The sequence below is a fragment of the Lepidochelys kempii genome, chromosome 2 (assembly GCF_965140285.1).
Source record: "Lepidochelys kempii isolate rLepKem1 chromosome 2, rLepKem1.hap1, whole genome shotgun sequence".
In the NCBI taxonomy this organism is placed as follows: domain Eukaryota; kingdom Metazoa; phylum Chordata; order Testudines; family Cheloniidae; genus Lepidochelys; species Lepidochelys kempii.
The window spans coordinates 178,223,670-178,249,085 of NC_136381.1; the positions used below are offsets into that span (position 1 = coordinate 178,223,670).

At 41.8% G+C, this 25,416-nt stretch overlaps 1 protein-coding gene across 7 annotated transcripts in view; it reads right to left on the bottom strand.

Annotated features, from left to right (window-relative positions):
- Positions 1–25,416, bottom strand: part of SUGCT (succinyl-CoA:glutarate-CoA transferase) — a 492,696-nt gene that overhangs the window by 281,385 nt on the left and 185,895 nt on the right. For all 7 annotated transcript variants that reach the window (XR_012157441.2, XM_073332837.2, XM_073332839.2 and 4 more), the window contains one exon: positions 5,164–5,235. Coding sequence is in view for 6 of the 7 variants with exons in the window: in XM_073332837.2 (XP_073188938.1) it covers positions 5,164–5,235 (72 nt within the window). In the remaining variant the exon portion in view is untranslated. The remainder of the gene's footprint in view (positions 1–5,163; positions 5,236–25,416) is intronic.

Here is a 25,416-nt window from a genome sequence, read left to right on the forward strand (position 1 = left end):
TGTAAATAAGCGGGAAGGAACACTAGCCAAAATAGGGAAAACCTTGCTAAAGGATACTTAGATAAATTAGATGTATTCAAGTCAGCTGGGCCTGAATGAAATTCACCCTAGGGCACTTGAGGGCAAAACAATCTCAGAACCATTAGTGATTATTTCCAAGAACTCATGGAGGATGGGTGAGATTCCAGAAGACTGAAGAAGGGCAAACATAATACCTATCTTTTAAAAGGAAACAAAGAGAACCCGGGGAATCTATCTATGAATTATAATCCACTCAGCCTAAATGCAATACCTGGAAAGATAATGGAACATATTATCAAACAATCAATCTGTAAGCATTTAGAGCACTTGTGGGCAACCTGCAGCCCATCAGGGTAAGCTGATTGCAGGCCGCAAGACATTTGAGGACATTGACTGCACGCACGCACGGCCCCCCCGCAGCTCCCAGTGGCTGCGGTTCACCATTCCTGGGGGATCAACATCTGCAAAATGTCTTGTGGCCTGCAATCAGCTTGCCCTGATGGGCTGCATGCGGCCCGCAGGCTGCAGGTTGCCCACCACTGACTTAGAGGATAACAGGGTGATAAGTAATAGCCAACTTGGATTTGTCAAGAACAAATCATGCCAAACCAAGCTAATTTCTTTCTTTGACAGGGTTACTGTCCCAGTAGAACAGCAGATGTGATATACATTGATTTTAGTAAGGCTTTCGATATAGTCCCATGTGATTTTCTCACAAACAAACAAAGAAAATGTGGAATCCCCGCTACTGGAGGATTTTAAGAATAGGATAGACAAACAACTGTCATCAATGGTCTAGGTATACTTCGTCCTGCCTCAATATGGGGAATGGACTAGATGACTTCTGGAGGTCCCATCTAGCCCTACAATTCTATTATTCTAAAGGAGCAGAGGGGAGAAAAGAGAAAAATGATAATGAAAAACCAAACAGTCTCTATATCACATATAATCCACCATTTGTGCCAGCTAGATTTTAGTCATGTTCTTCTGTCTTTAACACTGTGCCATGGCACAAACTACTCTCTAGATAGAATAACTTTGCTTTCTTTTCTTTTTTTTCAAATTTATTCATTGGGGGTGGGAGGAACTGTGTTTAAAGACAGGTAATAAAAGGTTTGAGATCTCAAAAGTTAATCTAAGATTCTCCTGGGAACTTTCAATAGAAACAGGAGGTAGAAAATGGATGTATTTTTCTTAGGCCCAGATTCAGTGAGGTATATGAGCACATGCATAATGCATCCGATGAAGTGAGCTGTACCTCACAAAAGCTTATGCTCAAATAAATTGGTTAGTCTCTAAGGTGCCACAAGTACTCCTTTTCTTTTTGCAAATAAAGACTAACACGGCTGTTACTCTGAAACCTGTCATTATGCAAGGCACTGCATTTAGCCGTATGGAGTGGAAATCTATCAAATGCATGAAAAAACTTGTACAGATACAGACAGATATCATCTTCCTTTCCAAATGCATACAGATGGACATCGTACCAAAAGGACTGAAGGTAAAAAATCCATTACAATCTACATTCCCTACAGACTATGCTGACAGCTTGTGCCACACGCTCTCAGAGAAACTGTGGAACCACCTGATCAACATCCTCTACAGCAAACAGGGAAAGATAAAGAATGAGCTCTCAAAAATGGATACTCTCATAAAAAAACAACCTTCCACACAAACTTCCTCGTGGCTGGACTTTACTAAAACTAAACAAGCCATTTACAACAAACACTTTGCTTCTCTACAAAAGAAAAAGGACACTAAACTTTCTAAACTACTACATGCCACAAGGGGCTACAGCAATGGGTCCCTCAACCCACCCAGCAATATTGTCATCCTATCCAACTATACTCTTAGCCCAGCAGAAGCAGCTGTCCTATCTCGGGGCCTCTCCTTCTGTCCCTCCACCCCCATGAACATGATACAGTTCTGTGGTGACCTAGAATCCTATTTTCCACATCTCCGACTCAAGGAATATTTCCAACATACCTCTGAACAACATACTCATCCACAGAGACCTTCCTACCAACACCACAAAAAGAAAGATTCTAGGTGGACTCCTCCTGAAGGTCGAAACAGCAGACTGGACTTCTACATAGAGTGCTTCTGCCAACGTGCACAGGCTGAAATTGTGGAAAAGCAGCATCACTTGCCCCATAACCTCAGCCATGCAGAACACAATGCCATCCACAGCCTCAGAAACAACTCTGAAGTCATAATCAAAAAGGCTGACAAAGGAGGTGCTGTTGTCATCATGAATAGGTCGGAATATGAACAAGAGGCTGCTCGGCAGCTCTCCAACACCACTTTCTACAAGCCATTACCCTCTGATCCCACTGAGAGTTACCAAAAGAAACTACAGCATTTGCTCAAGAAACTCCCTGAAAAAGCACAAGATCAAATCCGCACAGACACACCCCTGGAACCCCGACCTGGGATATTCTATCTACTATCCAAGATCCATAAACCTGGAAATCCTGGGCGCCCTATCATCTCAGGCATTGGCACCCTGACAGCAGGATTGCCTGGTTATGTAGACTCCCTCCTCAGGCCCTATGCTACCAGCACTCCCAGCTACCTTCGAGACACCACGGACTTCCTGAGGAAACTACAATCCATCGGTGATCTTTCTGATAACACCATCCTGGCCACTATGGATGTAGAAGCCCTCTACACCAACATTCCACACAAAGATGGACTACAAGCCATCAAGAACACTATCCCCGATAATGTCACGGCTAACCTGGTGGCTGAACTTTGTGACTTTGTCCTTGCCCATAACTATTTTACATTTGGGGACAATGTGTACCTTCAAATCAGCGGCACTGCTATGGGTACCCGCATGGCCCCACAGTATGCCAACATTTTTATGGCTGACTTAGAACAACGCTTCCTCAGCTCTCGTCCCCTAACGCCCCTACTCTACTTGCGCTATATTGATGACATCTTCATCATCTGGATCCATGGAAAAGAAGCCCTTGAGGAATTCCACCATGATTTCAACAATTTCCATCCCACCATCAACCTCAGCCTGGTCCAGTCCACACAAGAGATCCACTTCCTGGACACTACAGTGTTAATAAGCGATGTTAACATAAACACCACCCTATACTGGAAACCTACTGACCGCTATTCCTATTCCTCCAGCTTTCACCCTGACCACACCACATGATCCATTGTCTACAGCCAAGCTCTGCGATACAACCGCATTTGCTCCAACCCCTCAGACAGAGACAAACACCTACAAGATCTCTAGCAAGCATTCTTACAACTACAATACCCACCTGCGGAAGTGAAGAAACAGATTGATAGAGCCAGAAGAGTTCCCAGAAGTCACCTACTACAGGACAGGCCTAACAAAGAAAATAACAGAACGCCACTAGCCGTCACCTTCAGCCCCCAACTAAAACCCCTCCAACGCATTATTAAGGATCTACAACCTATCCTGAAGGATGACCCAACACTCTCACAAATCTTGGGAGACAGGCCAGTCCTTGCCTACTGACAGCCCCCCAACCTGAAGCAAATACTTACCAGCAACCACATACCACACAACAGAACCACTAACCCAGGAACCTATCCTTGCAACAAAGCCCGTTGCCAACTGTGCCCACATATCTATTCAGGGGACACCATCACAGGGCCTAATAACATCAGCCACACTATCAGAGGCTCGTTCACCTGCACATCCACCAATGTGATATATGCCATCATGTGACAGCAATGCCCCTCTGCCATGTACATTGGTCAAACTGGACAGCCTCTACGTAAAAGAATAAACGGACACAAATCAGATGTCAAGAATTATAACATTCATAAACCAGTCGGAGAACACTTCAATCTCTCTGGTAACGCAATTACAGACATGAAAGTTGCGATATTACAACAAAAAAACTTCAAATCCAGACTCCAGCGAGAGACTGCTGAACTGGAATTCATTTGCAAATTGGATACAATTAACTTAGGCTTGAATAGAGACTGGGAGTGGCTAAGTCATTATGCAAGGTAACCTATTTCCCCATGTTTTTTCCTACCCCCCCCCCACGCCTCAGACGTTCTTGTTAAACCCTGGATTTGTGCTGGAAATGGCCCACTTTGATTATCATACACATTGTAAGGAGAGTGGTCACTTTAGATAAGCTATTACCAGCAGGAGAGTGGGGTGGGGGGAGGTATTTTTTCATGCTTTGTGTGTATAAAAAAGATCTTCTACACTTTCCACAGTATGCATCCGATGAAGTGAGCTGTAGCTCACGAAAGCTTATGCTCAAATAAATTGGTTAGTCTCTAAGGTGCCACAAGTACTCCTTTTCTTTTTGCGAATACAGACTAACACGGCTGTTACTCTGAAACATGCATAACTTTAAACACATGAGTAATCCCATTGAAGTCACATGCTTAAAGTTAGTTACAGAAATGCTGAACTGCCTTGCTGAACTGGGCCCACAGTCCTATAAAGGGTGACGATGCCCCTTTTTCAATATTTGTTGGCTTTCACACAAACTAAACTGTGTTCCAAAGGAATCTGCACTATACTATCAGTGGAATGTCTCAAGATTCCCCCATCTCTAGCTGAAAATCCCACCTGTAGCATGCTCATGGCTGTATTGAGCATGGATTGAATGACACAACTCGTCTGGTCTTTGTTGTTTACAGGGGCCCAAGTGTGTGACTCAGGGTGTGTCTACACTGGCACTTTACAGCACTGCAACTTTCTCGCTCAGGGGTGTGAAAAAACCAGCACTGGGAGTCACACTCCCAGTGCTGGTAGCTATTCTCCTCATGGAGGTGGTCTCCCAGTGCTATGCCGCAACTACACAAGTCACGTTAAAGCGCTGCTGCTAGTGAAGACATGCCCTTATATGATGCTCACTACTCACAAGGCTAGGAGTATTTCTGATCAATTTAGACCCCTCCAAACCTTATGGCTTGGTTTTCAAATGCATGCAGCACCCACAACTCCCACGGACATCACCTGGAGCTATTCGGTCCTGAGCATCCCTGAAAATCATGCTGTTAATCCACTGTAACCATGTTCAGAACATGCAACATTAAAAAATAGTTATTCCTATTTGCTTTTCTTTACAGAGCTGAAAGACTAACGTCGTGCAAATACCACACATTGTCAATCTTAAACATCATTACCTTGCACACGGTGACAAATTGCTGATCATTCCCAGCTCCCACCACCAGGTAGCCATCCTTAGTTTTGAAAGCCTACAAAAACAAACAGAGATGTCAAATGATGACTAAAATATACTGCATGAGACTATCTTTCAAGTTCTGGCCCTGTAATGAATTTCCAAAGGTCTTTCTCAAGTGAACCATTATGTTCAGATTCAATTTATGGTTTTATAAAAGCAGTTCAAAGTGATCCATGGAGAAAAAAAATCAGTAATTTAAAGAAGGTCCTTTGATTTTTTCCCCGTTCTGGCAGGTCTTCTTTTAAAGGCTGACAATGCAAACAGATTTATTTTACCTGCTACTCCTCTCCTTCGTACAAAGATATGTAACTTGGCTATAAACCGTTTGAGTTACATCTATGATTTGTGAAAGTATGTGGAAAACCCTTTTTCACAATGGATATGACCTCTATGCAGAGGACTAGCACAAACTTGGGGCTTAAATGGTACATAGGCCTTCTGCTGGTTTAATGCACAGGGGCAAATTTCAGTATATGTTCTTAGGGAGCAATTTTCATATGCAACATTAAGGTCTGGTTTACACAGTTTTTATACCAGTATAAACTATTTTAGTTGGAGGGGTGATTTTTTTTAAACCAAATTAGTTAAATCAGTACAACCCTTAGTGCAGATCGAGTTATACAGGTGCCTTATCCTGGTATAGCTTATTCCCCTCCACACAGAGGAACCAGTTATAGTAGCATAAGGCTCTTTTATATCACTGTAACTGCATCCACTCTCCAGACTGTGTAGCACTTTAACTATAACAGTATAATTAAAGTGTTATAATTTTTGTGTGTAGACAAAGCCTAACCTGCTGACACACAAGTGACGGTAAGCTACATTTAGAACAACACTTGCTTAATGTCTCTATAAAATGCACTTCCTAGCAGAAAGAATTATACAGTTCAAAGCGAAAAGTATGAAAGCAATTTTCCAGTTGGATAATTAGCCACTTGACTGTAAGATTCTCACTTAGAAAATGAGGGCCAAATCCTATAGGCTTACTTGTTCGCAAGCATTCAAAACCCCTGTTGATTTGGCCCAAAACTAATAAAAATATACAGGCATGCAGAATATATATAACTGTTTTTACTGCATTTTCAGACTGAGACAGAGACAAGGAACACAGAGAAACTTTGGGAAGAAGAACATAGAAAATAATTATGCAAGGCTAAAGGGTTCCTTAACATTTATTATGTAAACATTTGTTTATGCCGATTTTAGTCTAAAAGAAACACTACAGCAGTTATCGAAGACTAACCTAGCAATATTTAACCACTTTTTTGCATACAAAAAAGTATAAATAATTAAGATTCTGACTTTTCTAGCAGTAATTGTGTCCAATACTACTGTCACTATAAAAAAAATTCTCTTCAGGAGACAGGATGAGTCTATTTCAGTCATGTCTTGGTCCAAACAGCAATATTTCTTCATTGATGCTATATACTCAAAAATTGGCCACATACACATTACACAAGTTAATGTTTAATTTCTGTGTGCTCTTTTGTGTGTATAGAACCCAGTCATTTTTATTTATATCATCACACACTATTTCTCTATTAATGCAAATTACAAATTCTTCTACGAACCTTCGTGCTTTGCAATTTCTAATCCTGAGGTCTCCACTGGTGCCACCATTATTACATACAGAATATGTACATACACATGGAAAGAACTTTTCTCATTAAAAAGGTACATATTGCATGAAAGGTGACACAACTGCTAGAAATACATATTCCAAAATATTCTCAAAATCAGCATTATGGCTTAAAACAAAGAATTTAGTACTAATTAGCAATTACCTCTGAGGCACATGCAATCTCTGTAAGAACTGCAGTCACATGACAAGCCACACAGCAGTATTAAACATGCATTCATACCCGTAAGCTGCCAAAATGGCGGAAGTCACTCAAAATGTAAGGGGTCTGGTCATTAGCATTTATGCTTCAGTGGCTTTGTGGTATGTGTGGGAAAACTGATCATTCTTAATTGCATTGTATATTTAAAAAGCAAAAACAACAGTCATGTCATCCTTACTCAACAAAAATAGTATCATCATAAATGCAGCAGTGTCTTTTTGCATGAAGCTTACTCAACTTCCTTCAGCAGCTATTTCTGAGCGTCCCATTACAAAATAGCTGATTATTTGCCAGTCATTGTTGCTGATAAAGCAGAAACTTTCAAATGTTATTAGCACAGCATTGATGCCAACATTTAAGAATGATAACAATGGTTTTATTCATCGCTCATAAATGTACACACACTGCAGGTTACCGCAGGTTACCGCCTGGTCACAGAAAGCTTTACTATCGTATTATACAAAGGAGATTCAGGGCGAAGTGCAAATAGACTTTAATGAGATTTTGTTTTGATAAACTGCTGTCCATCACATCGAATCATTTCAAATTAGTGCAATAAAAGGCATTTCATACAAGGCACACAAGGCAAAAGTCTTTTTTCCTCCCCTATTTTTGGAAGAGTGAAGGCTTCTGGTAGGATACCTGACAGCATGACACGAATTACATGCAAACTGCTATTCTAAGTGTCCTGAACTCTGGGGCATATAGTAGGTAAAGACAAAAAGCACAAAATTACTAAAATATAGACAAGAAAATTATTTCACAGCTTATTCATGGAAGCAATAGAGATGGAAGATGGGACATCCAAATGCATGGTTTCTCTGCACTGTCTGAGAGGCTTCTATGCAAACAATCTATCAGGAAGGAGATTGTATGTTCAGTGAAATAGTTACAGAGCACATTTCATCAACACACGTAAGTTAAAGGCCAAATCCTAAAAGTAATGTGCATGTATCCACAACTCCCATTGACTTAAATTACAGGTACTCATGCAAGCACTCAGCACCTTTCAGAATCTGACCCTAAAAGGTGGTTTATGCTAGAAATATTTACTATACCAAAAAATAAAATAAAATAAATAACCACATATAAACATGTAACACACTTTGTATCCATACACAAGATGTTTCAAATGGTTTACAAGCATGCTCCAAATGGCTACATAGACTATATGTTCAGGATTCAATACCAGTTCAGTCTGAACCATTTCTGACTGAATCATTGTAGTGACGGTGTGGGTGCAGACTTGCTGACGAGTTCTAGTCAGAACTAACCAGTCCTTCCACTACTGTCTTCCAGTGGCCTTTCAAAATGTATCAGTTACTTGTGAGGAATTTAACCAGAGAACATGTCTATCTATGGTATCTAAGTCTACTGTGTTTCTTGGCCCCTTCATACGTTTCAACAAAATGATGTACAGCAACAGTCATAGATAAGGAAAATATCTTTACAAATGTTTCTTATCTGGTGTTGGTTTCTACAAACAAATCTGTTGGGCTTAAGGAACCAAAAGATATTAACTACTACTAGAGAGGGACAAGATGGTTGAATTAAAAGAAAAACTAAAGTATTCAATCAATACTTTAACTGCACCCAAAATACAGAGGTCAAAGTGGTTAGTTAGCTGTTGTGGTGGTGTTGGTGGTGCTGATTGTTTTCCTTCCTGTGAGCTCTGTAGTTCCTGCACACACACACACACACAAAAGTTTTGTTTGGATGGAGAAGTAGGGGTGTATTGTGAGAATGGGTGTGCCTTCATTGCTATTTCTAAGGCATTTCAAGACAATTTCTAGACCAAAACAGTTAGGGTAAGTTTAGATAAACATTTAATTTTTGCATGCTGTCCTGAACCAAACCACCAAAACTCTTGGGTGATTGACCATTATTAACTGTTACTTGTTTGTACCTTTCACTTTTTAAGACAGAGATACCTACATGATTGTACTGGGATTTTTTTTAACATTTTTATGAAATTATTAGTTACTATTACTAAATATAAAGTTCTTACAACGGAAAGCACTTAACTACATGCTTCAATCTGTCCCTATTCAGGACAATACTTAAGTACATATTTAAGTCCCATTGACTATAAATGACTGATGTAGATACAGTCACAGATGTAGGGGCATCTTAGTCCACTGATGGCCCTAAAAATCAGGAACAAAGCCTTAAAGTGACACTGAAAGCAGATTAGGAGACAGATGAAGGAAAGGAGGATGAGGAAGACATACGTTACTGCAGCCTATCCTGTTGCACCTGCTGGGTTCATAGCAGTGCTTCCACAGACAACACTGAGTACGGTAAATCAGGATAATCCAGTTTAGAGATGAGAAACACGTGCACCACTGTGGTCAAATCTTCATCAGAGATAGAAGGGGCAAGGTTCCTAGCAAGATGAAAGCGGAAGAAAGGTATTTTACAACCAATGCTATCTGGTTGTTTAGGGTTAGTAAGTCCAAACAAGACCATAAGGCTTCGCACTAAATAGACAAACAGGGAAAGACCCCCTCGATGGAAGGAGTGGACAGTATCCCAAATCCCAAACAGATCCTCAAAGGGTCTTCCCCTTCTGACCTACACTACTTGCCCAGGATAAATCTGAGCCAGCCAGGATTAATTATTTATTATTTGTATTACAGTTTGTATTGGGTATTACAGGCCCAAATTGAAATCCTGGCTTCATCGTGCTAGGTACTGTCTACATACATAGTAAGAGACAGTCCCTGCCTTAAACTATGGCTCCATTAAAGAGCTTGTAGCTGCGCCGCTGTAAGCTTTTGAGGGTAGCTGCTCTATGCTGACGGGAGAGAGCTCTCCCGTTGACTTAAATAATCCACCCCCAACGAGCTGTGGCAGCTATTTCAGCAGGAGAAACTCTCCCGCTGACATAGCTCTCCCCACACCGGCGCTTAGGTCAATGTAACTTATGTCACTTGGGGAGCTGGCTTATTCACACCCTAAGAGACATAAATTATACTGGCATAAGTGGTCGTGCAGACATAGCCTCAGTAAGAGGCAGTTGCTGTGTGCACGAATGCAGCATTTGACTGGTGTAAGTGCGTGTGCTCACAAATTTTGCAATTTTGGAGGCTCCTTTGAGAATCTGGTTTCTAGTGATTTGGATCATGGAAAAATTACCATTTTGCCTTTAATTTATCGCAGAAGCTGTCTCCAACTGCAGTTTTAAGTTCCCATTGCAGTATTTCAGCCAAAGAAGCGTAGGTCATTTACGGACTAGTACTCTCCAGTCATAGTGCCATGTAAAGGCTGCAATTAACAAGAAGATGATGTATTCAGAAGTTGGCTGATCTATGCGGGAGCATTTTTCAGCTGCCAGCCGAAAGGCTCTACAGTGTGTGTTCTTTTTCCTCTCTCCCCCCATCCAACTTCATTTCCAAAAGTTATTACAGAGCAGAAGTTTCTCAGTCTCACTTCAGACAATAACTGATCCAGAACTACGGTAGCCCTTCAAAATGGGGTAAACCTGCCACATCTTTTCCACACCTCTACACATTTCTTTGAATGAAAGTTTCAACTATACTTCAGCATCAAGGAGCTCCCTTCTTTCTCTTTTATGGAAAGGGCACCATTCTTGCTGCTAAGTGATACCTAATTACACTGTAACAAATGGGAATGAGACCAAGAAATCTGGTTAATGGTAGTTCTGAGCAGTATGTATAAATTATATGGACCACACAGTTTGAAACCATTTGCCTACATTGTGCTCTCTTCTAGTAAAAGCAAACAGCCAAAATAAAAAATGTAAATTTCACAGACTTGAGCAATGTATGCTGAATGCCCTCACTTAGCAGACTAAAACAGGGCATTCAGCATATAAACAAAGAACTTACCTTGTTCCTCTTTAGATTTCTTAAAATGCACCACTTGGTTCCCACTCCACTGCCATATCCCAGCACAAACTATTGTGTCAGATCACAGCTACCAGGATAGTTTCCTGGATTAAGCATAGCACTGAGAATAAGGAGGCCTTACTCGCTGAGAATCAGATCCAGTTGCTGTGTAGCCACTGGCAAGCCACTCAGGCCCACCTTTTTGTAAGAGTGCACCAATTTTATGGGCCTCAATCTTTGGGCGTCCAGCTTGATACACCTGTTTATCCAGAGTTAGTAACTACCACAATTCCAAGTGAAGTCCATGGGAACTGCAGGTGCTCAGAACCTGTGAAAATCAAGTCCTACATTTTTGCCTAAAGTATATTCTGCACAAACATCATCTTGTAAAATTAAAATCCTTGTAAATACTAGGTTTGGTTCGCCCTTTGCCCCAAGCTTCCCACCACCCTGCACCACTGTCACATTTGTCTCTATTTTTAGACATGCACAATTTAGAGAAAGAAACTTAAAATCAATCTATCCCTTTTTTGTAATGTAAACATCAGTAAAGTTTTAACAGTAGTAAAGATTACATGTGACATAACAGTTGGTGTACACAAGTGTCAATGTTTTATCCTATGAGGGTATGACTATAGATACTACAAAACTACTACACTCAGGTGGATGGATCACTTGTATTCAGAATGAAAGCACATTTACTAAGAACAAGAAGAAAAAAAGAGAGAGGAACCACTGATTTCAAGCTCTCAATCAAGTTGTCCAACCAAAGCCTCTTTTAATGTTCCTTTCTGTTTCTATCTCCAAAATGCACATGCAGTACTGCCAGCCCCAAACATTCAAAAATCATGAGTCAAGTCCACAAAAATATTCAGGAACTGGCTTACAAATTAAGAGATTTTATAAAACAAATACATTTGGGGTTCTTTTTACTTGACTTCTTGGGTTCTGAGTGTTTAGGATTTACCGGGTTCACATTTTGAAGCATGTCTCCACAACTATGAGTGTTATTTGTTTATTTAACTAAAGCTGAGATTCTCTGCTCCAGGAGCTTTAAGAAAAACAGTAAATATCATGAGCGTCACAATAACATCACAAGAGTTGGCGACACTGCACATGTCATAACCCGACATGTGTGAGTCAGACAGCTCAGATACAGACCTGAACTGCCTAAGATCTGAGGTTTTAGTTCAGGCCCATTTCTAGCAACAGCAGAGATTAAATGTGGTGCTACCAAGACAAATAATTTCAAAGAAAATGTGGAAGTAGAAAGTGAGACAATCCCATTGCCTTCTGTAATATGTGTCTTATGGGCAGTTTTCTTAGAGTTCAAAGTTTGCACACAAAAGAGTTGTAACATACTGTTTACTAAATTAATTTTCAATGCCCTAAATGATTTATCTCAGTCACTTCCTCAGTATTATAAACATGTCAGTTAGGAAAACTGCTCACTGAGGAGAATTTCATAAAGGTTACTTTATAATAGTTTTATTGATGCAATGGAGATATGTTTTGGGCTGTATATCTGGTTTTAAGCTGTACAACCACTTTGGGGAGAAATCTGTTGGCTTTTTTAAAAATATTTCGTTCATCCAAAAAGAAAAATACAACAGCCCAACTATAAAATTAGATAGAGAAGCTCATGTTCATGCAGCAGATTTTCCCCTTTTCCCAATTCTAATGGAATATACTACTAAATTCACCAGCCACAGTAGAGCGCTGCCAGGTATAAACACTTTATGAAAGAACAGTGAACAGCTTAAAAGTGGGAAACCTGTTCAGTTTCACAATGATTTCTAAATTATTAACATGCCTAAATTAAAAATAAGCTCTTTGATATTGTAAACATGCACCAACTGTTTTCGATGGCCAAGAAATAAAACACTCTGCACAGGATCACATTCTCCATTGCCACATTAGTTTTCCATTAGCTTTTCAACAATGAATTTACACACACACACAGACACACATGCATATGCAAAGTAAATAAACTTTAATCACAGTATCGTGCTGGAGCCAATGTAATTAAGGTTATGTCAGCATTTCCATTTAAGCCTCTATTTACAGGAGGTTTATGGCATGGCCATAAAAATTCAGTTAGGTTGAAATTAAGCAAACAGGGTCTTATACAGTAAGCAATATTTAAGAAAAAAACGCACGCACGCACACACACAGCAGCCATTTGCTACTTATATGGGAATTAAAACAGAAGTTTACTGGTTTTACAGGGCACAGCTGAGCTATTTTTAAAATAATATTTTCCTCAATGTTTACAATAATCTCTCAAAAGCCTGAAACCAAACTCTGTTTCTTTACCTTTTTATCTCTCATACAATGGTTTTTTAGAACTTCTCATGATGTTTTGGCCTGATGACATTGCTCTTTTTGCTTTAAAAACAAAACAAAAACCAGTGAAACATTTATGTTGAAAAATAAAATACATACAAGAACCAATCCTGATTGGGGCCTCTAGGTTCTACTGCAATACAAATAATAATAAATAGTTCCTGGACCCTGTAAACAATTATAAGATATAAACCTGGTTGGTCAAAATTGGGGTTGTCTTAGTATCATTTGGAAGGCAATTCCCAAATTCTGCTCTTAAATACCCAAGTGTAAATCTGTAGACGCTTGACTGATTTGATCTGAAATTATACAGGTGTAACTGACAGCAAAGTTTGGCTCATTATTTTTGTCCCCCACCTCTGTTTCTTGGCTTTCTACAAGTGGGTTTGGAATTAAAAACTGACCTTTCGAATAGATTTTAATACTGAATACGATTCAAGCAACCCATGTTCTGCCAGCCAGACTGGCATTTCAAGGTGGAAACCAGATCCTAACACAAGCAATCCAAAACTCACAAAATAAGCCACAGCCAGTTCAATTACCTTTAAGGTCCTGCTTAAAACAGACCCTTTAGGAAGAGGTGCTGAGTGCTTTGTAGGCTTCTCTGCCAGTCGACCAATCAAGAACAGCAGCACATTAAGTGAGACTGCTGCATGAAGGCAGAGGAATCGGAATGATAACCAGGCTCCTCTCAATCTCGTTAAAAAAATGAGTAGGTCTTTTACATGAGACCCCACTTAAGTTCACACAGAATTTACATGAGTGTGTTTTCCAATCTGGCCTTTTCACAATCTGGTCTAGGAGATTTTTAAACTAAATAGTGCTGAAGATTGAAATCCTCCATTTAACTCAAAGACAGAATGAGGAAAGGCAGAGTCAGAAACACCCAAACCACCTTGCAAACGTGCCTCTGCCCTATTTTACAAATCTTTCAAATTGTAAGTCTCTCAAACAATAAATGATCTTACATACCATTCTGTAGACACAACATAGTGAGCAAAGGATGGATGTTCATAAAATTCAACCTTGACTCCAAATTTCCTTGATTTGTGGTTTTAAGTCAGACTCATTACCATTTATTGCATGTAGTTTGTTGTGGTTTAAAATACTACTTTATCTTTAACCAGGGATTTAAAAACGGCATTGGTCAGACATTCAGGATGCACACTATTAAATCCTGAACTTGTGCTGAAAAAGCACTGCCAGACCAAAGCCTCAGTGCTAGCGGGAAGGATCAATAATATCGAGTGAGCTGTCAAAGTAACATTTGTAAGATGAAAATTAATGATTTAGGCTGGAGTTTTCATATGGAGTTTCAGGGAATTAGATGCTTACCCCTATTGCATATCCATCCTAAACCATATTAAAATTGAGAATCCCATTTTTTTCCTACAGTATTTCATATTTATTGGTCTCTAGTACTTTAAGAAATATAGAATTTTAAAATATTATTGACTACCATCTTGCCTTCCCTCTCCCATATCCATTTCAAATCCAATATTATTTTAATGTCCAATAACTGGGGAATCACTGGAATTAGAAACCAAGGTATTATGCCCTCTGAAAGCTTAGAATGCCAACTGCAAATACTTAAAACATTTATCTTTAACTCCTGCACTTAAAGACCGAAATACCATTTTAAAATGAAGTGGTGAAAAATGTATATACACAAGAAAAAAATAGGCATTAACAAAGATTTTTCCATCCATAGAGCTCAAAGTGCTTTACAAATATAGTTAAGCAGTATTCGACCCATTTTACAGATGGGGAATTGAGGCATACAGACTGAGGCCTTGTCTACAGTAGAACAATCTTGCCAGTATAGTTATACCATTCTAGCTATGCCAGCAAAACACTGTAGCGAAGATGCAATTTTATCAGTATAAAAGTGTTTATACTGGGAATCAGCATAAGCTACAGCAGATAAGCAAAGTTATACTGGCATAACGTCATCTATAGCAGGGCTTTTACCAGCATAGCTATGTCAGTTAAAAAAAAAATCACATCCCCTAATTGACACAACTATGCCAGTAAAACTTTTTAAAGAGTAGACCAGGTCTAAGTATTTCCAAGGTCACACTGTAAATCAGGAGCACATCTCGAAAGAGTACCCAGATGTCTTTGTCTGTAGCTATCCATAGTTCTTTGACAAAACATATCTGGTTTTATATTCACTTCTGAGTGCAAGTCAAGTTGCTGTCCATCTATAATTTTAACCACTTCTTCAGAAAATCTTTTGATGCTGACAATCTCAGAAACTAACACTCTGTCTTTAATCTTCCTTATTGGGTAAGATTATTAAGACGATGGTAGACAGACAAGCGTGGAGCCAAACAGAAACCTCAGATTTTCTTGATCCCTTTCAGTTAGACTTTTGGGCTGAGTTTGACATGAAACTGCTCTTTTTCTCATTGGTTGATGATCTCATCCACGTAATGGACTAAGATCAGGTGTCTACAGTGATTCTTTTCAGATTCATCAGCAAACTTTGACACTGTTGACCACAAGGTTTTTGCGGAATCTCCTGTAGTCCCCAGCTTACAAGTGGTTCTGCTATTTTCCAAGAGATCTCATAGGTTGATTTGTGGAAATTGCTTGTCTTCACTGAGCAATTTCTTGTGCAGCGTATCGTAGGATTCAGTTTTTTCACCCATATGATCAACAGGTATGAGGCTATTTTGGGAGCAAGTGAGTTGATCTGGATTGTGATGCTATCTGTACACAGAAAACAAGCAGACCTGGATGAGCAGTCTATTTGCTTTCTCAATGCATGCTGAAATTAGGGCATGGATGACAGCAAAGTTAATCCAGATAAAACAGAAGTGATGGTACTGGGTTGCACGAATGATCTTCAGGGTCACAGGTAATTTCAGCTGCCATTTTTGAGGGTCTGGCCAACCCTTCATTGAAAAAGTTCAAAACTTGGAAATGTTACACCCTTCTGTTCCTGAAGTCAGGGGTGGGATCTGCAGAAGCCTGTAATTATCCGTTATATCCAGACTTCGACTCTGAAATACATTCCCTTTGTGACTTCTAGGTTAAATTATTGCAATGTAAGGCTACACCTGAAGATCAGTCAGAAGTTATAATTGGTAGAGAATGAAGATGCCTATCTGTTAGTTTTTATCAGACAGGGAATGTCTTAGACCACTTATTAACTTCCAGGAGAAATTCAAAGTGTTCATCTTGATCTATACAGTTACAAACAATTTGGGATCTGACAAGCTGAAAAACCTCTCCCTTTGTGAGCTGCCACAGAAAGTGCAGTTAGTAGGGGCACTTGAATTAACAATCCCCAGATTTAATCATGTTGGAGAGAGAGACGCTGGGCATTCTCAGTGGCATGATTTTGACTCAGGGAATCACTTCCTGACTGGTCCAACAGCGTCAGCATTTGTTGACATTTAGAGTACAAAGACTACTACAGAGACATGTGGCTGGTTACACAAAGGCAGCTGGAAGACTAAAGGAGTTACCTAGCAGAGTTCACCTGAGGAGGAAGACATGGAGATTGGGGGCAGGGGGGTTGTTTTTGTTTCCCTCTTTTAACTTGCAGATATTCTACAAAGAAGAACCCGCAATGGGAGGAAAACAGTACAGTGCCAACAATATTGCTAACTCTTCCTCTGCCTGCACCTGTGGGGCACCTTGCCAGACAGGCATCTGGACCCTGGAGACTTCTACTCAGATCTTGGTCTTCACTTGCTGGGAATACAGCCTGAATGTCCCTGCCAAAGAAAGCCAGGAAGGGGGAACCACCCACCCCGTGCGAGAGGTATCTGTGGAGTCCCTCAGGAAGCAGGTCAGAGAGCTGCAGGAAGAGGTGGTTCATCCGGGTAGCATCCGGGAGCATGAGGATTTCATCACCAGGACACACGTGAAAACATCTGGGACAGAGGATGCTAGCTAACTATAGATGACTATAGCAGCACCAGAGAGGAAGCAGAACTGGCCACTCAGGAGACTGGCTGTTCGCCACCTTAGGCAGCAGACAGTGCTCCACTCCCCATCCAGGTGCCTCATCATTTAAGGTCAATAAGTTCTATGCTGTACTGTTGACAGGAGGTGATAAGCAGACCCCAATGGCTGAGAAAGAGGAGCCACCTCCTCCTAAGGCTAAGAAGCTCATGTCCATTGCACCCCAGATGAGGAGATGAAGGGTAGTGGTGGCTGGGGACTCCCTTCTGGTGGGCAGGGAGGCATACAGCTGCCAACGTGACCTGATGTCCTGGGAGTTATGCTGCCTGCCTGGAGCCCGCATCCACGACATCATGAAAAGGTTGAGGCTCATCTGCCCCTCTGACCACTACTCTATGCCGCTCATCAATGTGAGCACTACTGAGCAGATCAGCAGTGACTACAAGGCTCTGAGAGCAAGGGTGAAGGAGTTGGGACTGCAGGTAGTGTTCTTGCCCCTTGTATCAGTAAGGCCAAAGGCAGGGAAAAGTGTACCCGGAGATAAATACATGGCTGTGCAGATGATCTCGCTGGATGGCTTTCTCAACCATGGGATGCTGTTCCAGGAAGGAGGACTGCTTGGAAGAGATGAGGTCCATCTCACCAAGAAGGGAAAGAGCGTCTTTGGATACCAACTTGCCAACCTAGTGAGGAGGGGCCTAAACTAGGTTCAAAGTGGGGCAGGTGACAAAAGCTCACAAATAAGCATGAAAAGGCAACCTTAACATAGGGCTAAAGGTTGGGGGATGGCAAATGGAAAATTAAATATGGACACAGGCATAACAACAGGGAAAACAGTGAGGAGGGGAGAATCTGCTCAACAGCTTAGATCTCTATACACAACAGCAAGGAGTCTGGGGCATAAATAGGAACAATTGGAAATATTAATATAAAAGCTAAATTATGATTTAACTGGCATCACTGAAACTTGGTGAGATAAATCTTATGACTCAAATATTGGTGTAGAGGGGTAATGGCTTATTCAGGAATTCTACAGTTCTATAGCAAAGAACAGCATTATCAGACACATGATTGGGGAAGAGGAAACATGGCTTTTGTAAAGGGAGATCACCAAACTTAGAATTCTTTGAGAGGGTCAAAAAATGGACATGGGTGATTCAATGGATATAGTGTACTTGGACTTTCAGAAAGCCTTTGACAAGGTCCCTTGACTGCCAAGAGTTACAAAGGGATCTCAGAAAATTGCATGAGTGGGCAACAAAATAGCAGTTGAACTTCAACATTAATAAATGAACAGCAATGCACAATGGTAAATATAATCCCAACTATACATTCAAAATGATGGGATCTAAATTAACTGTTACCATTCAAGAAAGAGCTCTTGGAGTCACTGTGGACAGTTCTCTGAAAACATCTGCTCAATGTGCAGCAGCAGTCAAAAAAGCAAACAGAATGTTAGGAACCATTAGGAAAGGACAGATAATAAAACAGAAAATATCATAATGCCACTATATAAATCCATGGTACATCCACACCTTGAATACTGCATGCAGTTCTCGTTACCGTCTCACAAAAAAGAAAGATATATTAGAAAATAGGAAAAAAGTACAGAGAAGGGCAACAAAAATGAGTAGTGGTATGGAAAAGCTTCCATATGAGGAGAGATTAAAAAGACTGGGACTATTCAAGCTTGCAAACAAGACGACAAAGAGGGGATATAATAGAAGTCCATAAAATCATGAATGATGCGGAGAAAGTGAATAGGAAAGTGTTATTTACCCCTTCACATAACACAAGAACTGGGGCGGGGGGGTTCACCCAATGAAATTAATAGGCAGCAGGTTAAAAACAAAAACAAGGAAGTACTTCTACACACAATTCACAGTCAATCTGTGGAACTCATTGCCAGGGGACGTTGTGAAGGCCAAAAGGTATAACTGGGTTCAAACAAGAATTAAATAAATCCATGGTGGATAGGTCAACCAATGGCTATTAGCCTAGATGGTCAGGGATGCAACCCCATGCTCTGGGTGTCCCTAAGCCTCTGACTGTCAGAAGCTGGGACGGGATGACAGGGATCACTGGATAATTGCCCAGTTCTATTCATTCCCTCTGAAGCATTCTGTAACCAGCCACTGTCAGAAGACAGGATACTGGGCTAGTTGGACCATTAGTCTGAAACGCATGGACCATTGGTCTGAAAGGCAGGAAAAAAAGGGAGAAGGTGTTGCATTATACATCAAGAACATATATACCCAGTGATGAGCTGCCAAAATCTTAACAACCGGTTCCCTCCTCACCCCACGAGGGGTCGTGGCGCACCCCCCCCCCGGGACTCCTGCCCCATCCAACCCCCCACATTCCTTGACGTCCCCTCCCAGGACCCCTGCCCCATCCACCCCCCTTCCCCTGTCCCCTGACTGCCTCCAGAACCGGGCAGGAGGGTCTCGTGGGCCACCGTAGTGGGTACCTGCCCTGCCCCGCCCCTAAGAGCCAGAGGGACCTGCCGGGGGGCAAGGTGGGGAGTCCCGGCAGTGCTTACCTGGGGCAACTCCCAGGAAACATCCGGCAGGTCCCTCTGGCTCCTAGGGGTGGGGTATTGGCCACTCCCCCCACTGATCACATCAAAAGTGGCTCCTTAGGCACCAACTCCATGGGTGCTCCGGGGCTGGAGCACCCACAGGGAAAATTTGGTGGGTGCAGAGCACCCACCGGCAGCTCCCTACCCCGCTCCTGGCCCCAGCTCAGCTCAGCTCACCTCCGCTTCCTCCCCTGAACTTGCCCCCCCCACCCCCGGCTTGCCGCAAATTAACTGTTTGCGCAGGAAGCGTGGGAGGGCTGAGAAGCAGGCGGCGGCTTCACGCTCGGGCCCAGGAAGGCAGAGGTGAGCTAGGGCGGGATGCACGCCGTCCACTGCACGCCGTCCCCCTCCCCCTCCAGGTTACCTGCTGCAGTGCGGGCAGCCTTCCTTGCGCCGCCCCCCCCCCCCCCCCCGCCCCAGCTCACCTCCACTCCACCTCCGCCTCCCTAGGCCTGAGCGCGAAGCCGCTGCCTGCTTCTCAGCCCTCCCAGGCTTCCCGCGCAAACAGCTGATTTGCAGGAAACCGGGGTGGGGAGGTGGAGAAACAGAGTGAGGCAGCACGTTCAGGGAAGGAGGAGGAGGCGGAGTGAAGGTGAGCTGGGGCCGGGCATGGAGCTGGGAGAGGAGCTGCAGGTGGGTGCTCTGCACCCACCGAATTTTCCCAGTGGGTGCTCCAGCCCCAGAGCACCCACGGAGTCGGTGCCTAAGGCGCCACTTTTGGCAGGTTGTTAAATTTAGAAACCCTTTTAGAACCGGTTGTCCCTCGTGTGAACCGGCTCCAGCTCACCACTGTATATACCTATTCTGAGGTTCAGAAGGAGGTTAGAGGCAGACCAGTTGGAAGTTTCTGGGGGAAGAGAAAAAGGAGGGGGAAACAGGGGCGACACCATGTTAGGGGTCTACTACAGACCACCTAACAAATCAGAAGGAAGAGGTGGATGAGGCATTTCTAGAACTAATAACAGAAATCCCCAAAACACAAGACCTGGTCATAGTGGGACTTTAACTACTCAGACATCTGTTGGAAAAGTAATACAGCAAAACACAACAAGCCAATAACTTCTTGGAATGTAGCAGGGGTAACTTTTAGTTTCAGAAGGTGGAGTAAGTAATCAGAGTTACAGTAATTGTAAACTTGATTCTGACTATCAGGGAAGAATTGGTTATGAATCTGAAGGTAGAAGGCAATTTGAGTGAAAGTGGTCATGAAATGATAGATTTCATGATTCTAAGGAAAAGGAAAGAGTGAAAGCAGCAGAATATGGACAACAGACTTCGAAAAATCAGACTTTAACAAACACAGAGAACTAGTAGGTAGGGTCCCAAGAGAAAAATAGCTAAAGGAAAAAGGTGTTCAGGAGAGCTGACAGTTTCTCAAAGAGACAAAATTACAGGAGCAAACTACTCCAATGCGAAGGAAAAATAGGAAGAATGGCAAAAGGCTACTCTGCCTCCATCAAGAGCTCTTTAATGACATCAGAATCACAAAGGAATCCTATAAGAAGTGAAACCTGGACCAATTGCTAAGGACCAGTACAAAAGAATGGCACAAGTATTAGGGACAAAATCAGAAAGGATAAGGCAAAAAATGAGTTACAACTAGCAAGGGACATAAAAGGCAATAAGAAGTTCTGTAGATATCCTAAGAGAAAGAGAAAGACAGTGTAGGTCCACTACTTAGTGGAGAAGTTGAGCTAATAATGGATGACATCAAGAAGGCTGAATTGTTTAATGCCAATTTTGCTTCAGTCTTCAATAAAAAGGTTAACTTTGACCAGATGATTACAACAGTTAATATTAACAACAAAGGGGAAGGAATATAAGCCAGAATATGGAAAGAACAGGCTAAAAAATATTTCGAGAAGTTAGATGTATTTAACTCAGCAGGTCCTGACAAAATTCTCTCTAGGGTACTTAAGGAACCTCAAAACCATTAGTAACTATTTTCATGAACTCAGAGAATGGGTGAGGTCCTGGAGTACCAAAGAAAGGCAAACATAATACCTATTTTTAAAAGGGGAACAAAGATGACCTAGGGAATTATAGACCAGCCCGCCTAACTTTGACATAGGGAAAGATACTGGAACAAAACAATTTGTAAGCAAGAGGAGGATAATACGCTGATAAGTAATAGCTAGCATAGATTTGTCAAGAACATATCATACCAGACCAACTTAATTTTCTTCTTTGACAGGATTACTAGCCTACTGGATGGCGGGAAGCTGTAGATGTGATATACCTTGAAGGCTTAGTAAGACTTTTTACACAGTCCCACCTGATGTTCTCATAAGTACACCAGGGAAATGTAGTCTAGATGAAGCTACTATGACAGATATGACAATTTCCTGCAATATCCTTGGAAGACCTTATTGAATTAAGTTTAAGTATCTCTGAGGTCCATTGTATTAATTAAAAGAATATTTTAGTATTATTGTGGGCAGGGACTGTATGTAACCTATAGTATAGTATATTTTAAGTGTTGCACATGTGAAAAGATGCCTGCTTGTCTGTCAAGGAAAGGGAATAGCCAGGTAAAAGCTTGGTCAGCAACCTGGTCAGGCAAACAACTTGGTCAGCAGTACAATCAGGTCAACAACTTAATTAGCAAACTAATATTAGTGTTAGGCAGAAAAGTGTTCATACACTATATAATGAATAACTTTGTAACAATGTATTTAACGTGAGCACCTGAATGTGGCTGTGCACCTGAATTTAACCCTATGCTGTGCCCTGTTTCGGTAGACTGACAGCTTACTGAAACAGAAATGATATACTTCTTCAACACAAGAGTCTGTCTGTGAACCTGTGATTCTGAGTAGCAGGGAAAAGAACCCGTCAACTCAAGGGCAGAGATGTGACACAGGTGAGATCTGGGAGTTCAGAGGACTGTATTGAACAATGTGCTAGACAAGAATGAACTTTTGGAACAAAAAGTGTTAAGTAGTTTTTCTGGGGAATATCTAGAGGAGGTGAATGCAAATTTCCCACGTCCAGCTATGCAAAAACCCAGCCTGTAGAAGCTATGCCCCGAAAAAGGGGCCATTCTCTGCTGATCATTTGTTACATGAGGTCAATATCAAAGCCCCCAGATGAATACAGGAAAGACTGAACTATTCGTGATTGTTCTGAGACAGTTATGAACTTGTAAACACAGGGAAATGTGGGTTTTGAAGGACTGACACCTATCAGAACCAAAGACTGGAGTTGGGGTGACCTCGGGTAAGCTTTTAACATGAATGTATGGTTTTTTTTTGTTTTTAGTACATTTTCTCTGTAATGCTTTCATCTTAGGAAAAAAAATGCTTACTTAGAAAAAGCTGTGTGGTAATTTGTAACTGCATGCAATTATGCTGTTGATAGCCTCTGGAAAGAAAGCAAAGCGCAGACACTGGGCTTCTAGGTGGTCTGGTTTACTGTGAATATCAAGGGTAGGCAGAGAATTGTGTAGCCTAGAAAAATCCTGGTCAGATGAGAGAGAGATGTGGGTTTCTAGCCAAAAGAGGCTGATAGCTGAAGAGCTGGGAGTCTAAGTGGCTGGTCTTAGCCAACCACAGCAATGGAGGGTGGGGATGGAATACAGGTGCAGTTACCCTGAAATTGTGACAAATACTATAAGGTGGGTGCATGACTGGTTAAATACCCATACTCAAAGAGCAGTTATCCATGGTTCTCTGTCAAAATGGGAGGATGTATCTAGTGGGGTCCAAGTTGTCCTGAATCCATTACTATTCAATATTTTCACTAATGACTTGGATAATGCAGTGAAGAGTATGTTTATAAAATCTGCAGATCTCACCAAGCTGGGAGGGCTTGGAGGACAAGATTAGAATTCAGAACAACCTTAAGAAAATGGAGTCTTCGTCTGAAACCAAAAAGATGAAATTCAATACAGACAAGTACTACACTTAGGAAGGAAAAATCAAATGCACAAATACAAAATGGGGAATAACTGGCTAAACAGTAGTATGGCTGAACAGGATCTTGGGGTTACAGTATATCACAAATTCAATATGAGTCAACAATGTGATGCAGCATATTAACAGAAGTGTTGTATTTAAGATACAGCAGGTAACTGTCTAACTCTAGTTCAGTGGTTCTCAACCAGGGGTCTTGGGTCCTGGTGGGCTGCGAGCAGGTTTCAGCGGGGCTGCCAAGCAGGGTCAGTATTAGACTCTCTAGGGCCCAGGGCATAAAGCCAAAGCCCCACTGTATGGGGCTGAAGCCCGGGGCCCTGAGCCCTGCCAACTGGGGCTGAAGCCGAAACCTGATCAATATAGCTTCGCAAGGGCCCCTGTAGCGTGGAACCCCCGGCAACTGCCCTGCTTGCCATCCCCTAATGCTGGCCCTGGCTTTTATATGCAGAAAAACAGTTGTTGTGACACAGGTGGGCCGTAGAGTTTTTATAGCATGTTGGGGCGAGGGAGGGGAGCTCCAAAAGAATAAGGTTGAGAACCCCTGCTCTAGTTGACACTGGTGAGGCCTCAGCTGGAATACTGTGTCCAGTTTTGAGCGCCACCCTTTAAAAAACGGTATGAACAAACTGGAGAGGGTCCAGAGGAGAACTACAAAAATGATAAAAGATTTCAAAAACCTGACCTATAAGGAAAGGTTTAAAAAAGGTTTAAAAGTTTCTCTTAAAAATAGAAAACTGAGGAGGGATCTGATAACCATCTTTAAATACGTTAAGGAATGTTATAAAAGAGGACAGTGATCAATTATTCTCCATATCGACTGAAGGTAGGACAAGTAGTAATCTGCTTAATCTGCAGCAAGTGAGATTTAGGTATCAGGAAAAACTAAGGAGAGTTAAGCTCTGGAATAGGTTGCCAAGGGACGTTGTGGAATCCCTGTCACTGGAAGTTTTTAAGAACAGGTTAGAGGGAGGTCTGGGTATACTTGGTCCCACCTCAGTGCAAGAGGCTGAACTAGATGATCTTTTGAGGTTCCTTCAAGCCCTACATTTCCATGATTCTAGGAATTTTCCCATTTACATGAGCAAAGAATTCAAAACAGTGATTTTTTTTAAGAAAGGAAAACCAAATGGCAAACTGCAGTTCCAGCTTACCAAATTAAGTACCACACCTAGGCCCATCAATATTAAGTATTATGACATTGGCAAAAGGCATTGCAGAATTACTGCATTCCTGTCACAGCCAATTACCACTGCCAAATCTTCAAAGTGCAAATAAGCATGAATGTATATGAATTGGTTTGGTTTAAAGCGAACACCCTTTTGTAAAAATTATATATATTTTAATGTAACCCTTCTGCCAGTCAGAGTTGGCAGCAACAAGGGCTAGGTTCAGTACCTAGGGGTTCCTTTTTAATAATACTACACAAAACTGGCTCAAGCCCCCACCCAGTGACAATTACACACCAGTCCTTTCCGCCTGCCACCCTGCTGGTCATTTGCTGCGCCTATCCACTGGCCGCCCTGCCAGCCAATCGTTGATCCGCCAGGTTGTCTTCAGGTCCCACCACTTAACACAGTTCTCAGTGATTTCAGCTGTTAGTAAGGAGAGCCTCACTATTGATGCACACAGGGCAGTCTCTTGCATCAGAGAAACTGTCCCAAAGCAGGTCTAACGCTTAGACTGAGGTATCAGTGATTTCAGCTTTCTGGTATGTAACAAGACTCTCAATTGTGTCTAAATTAG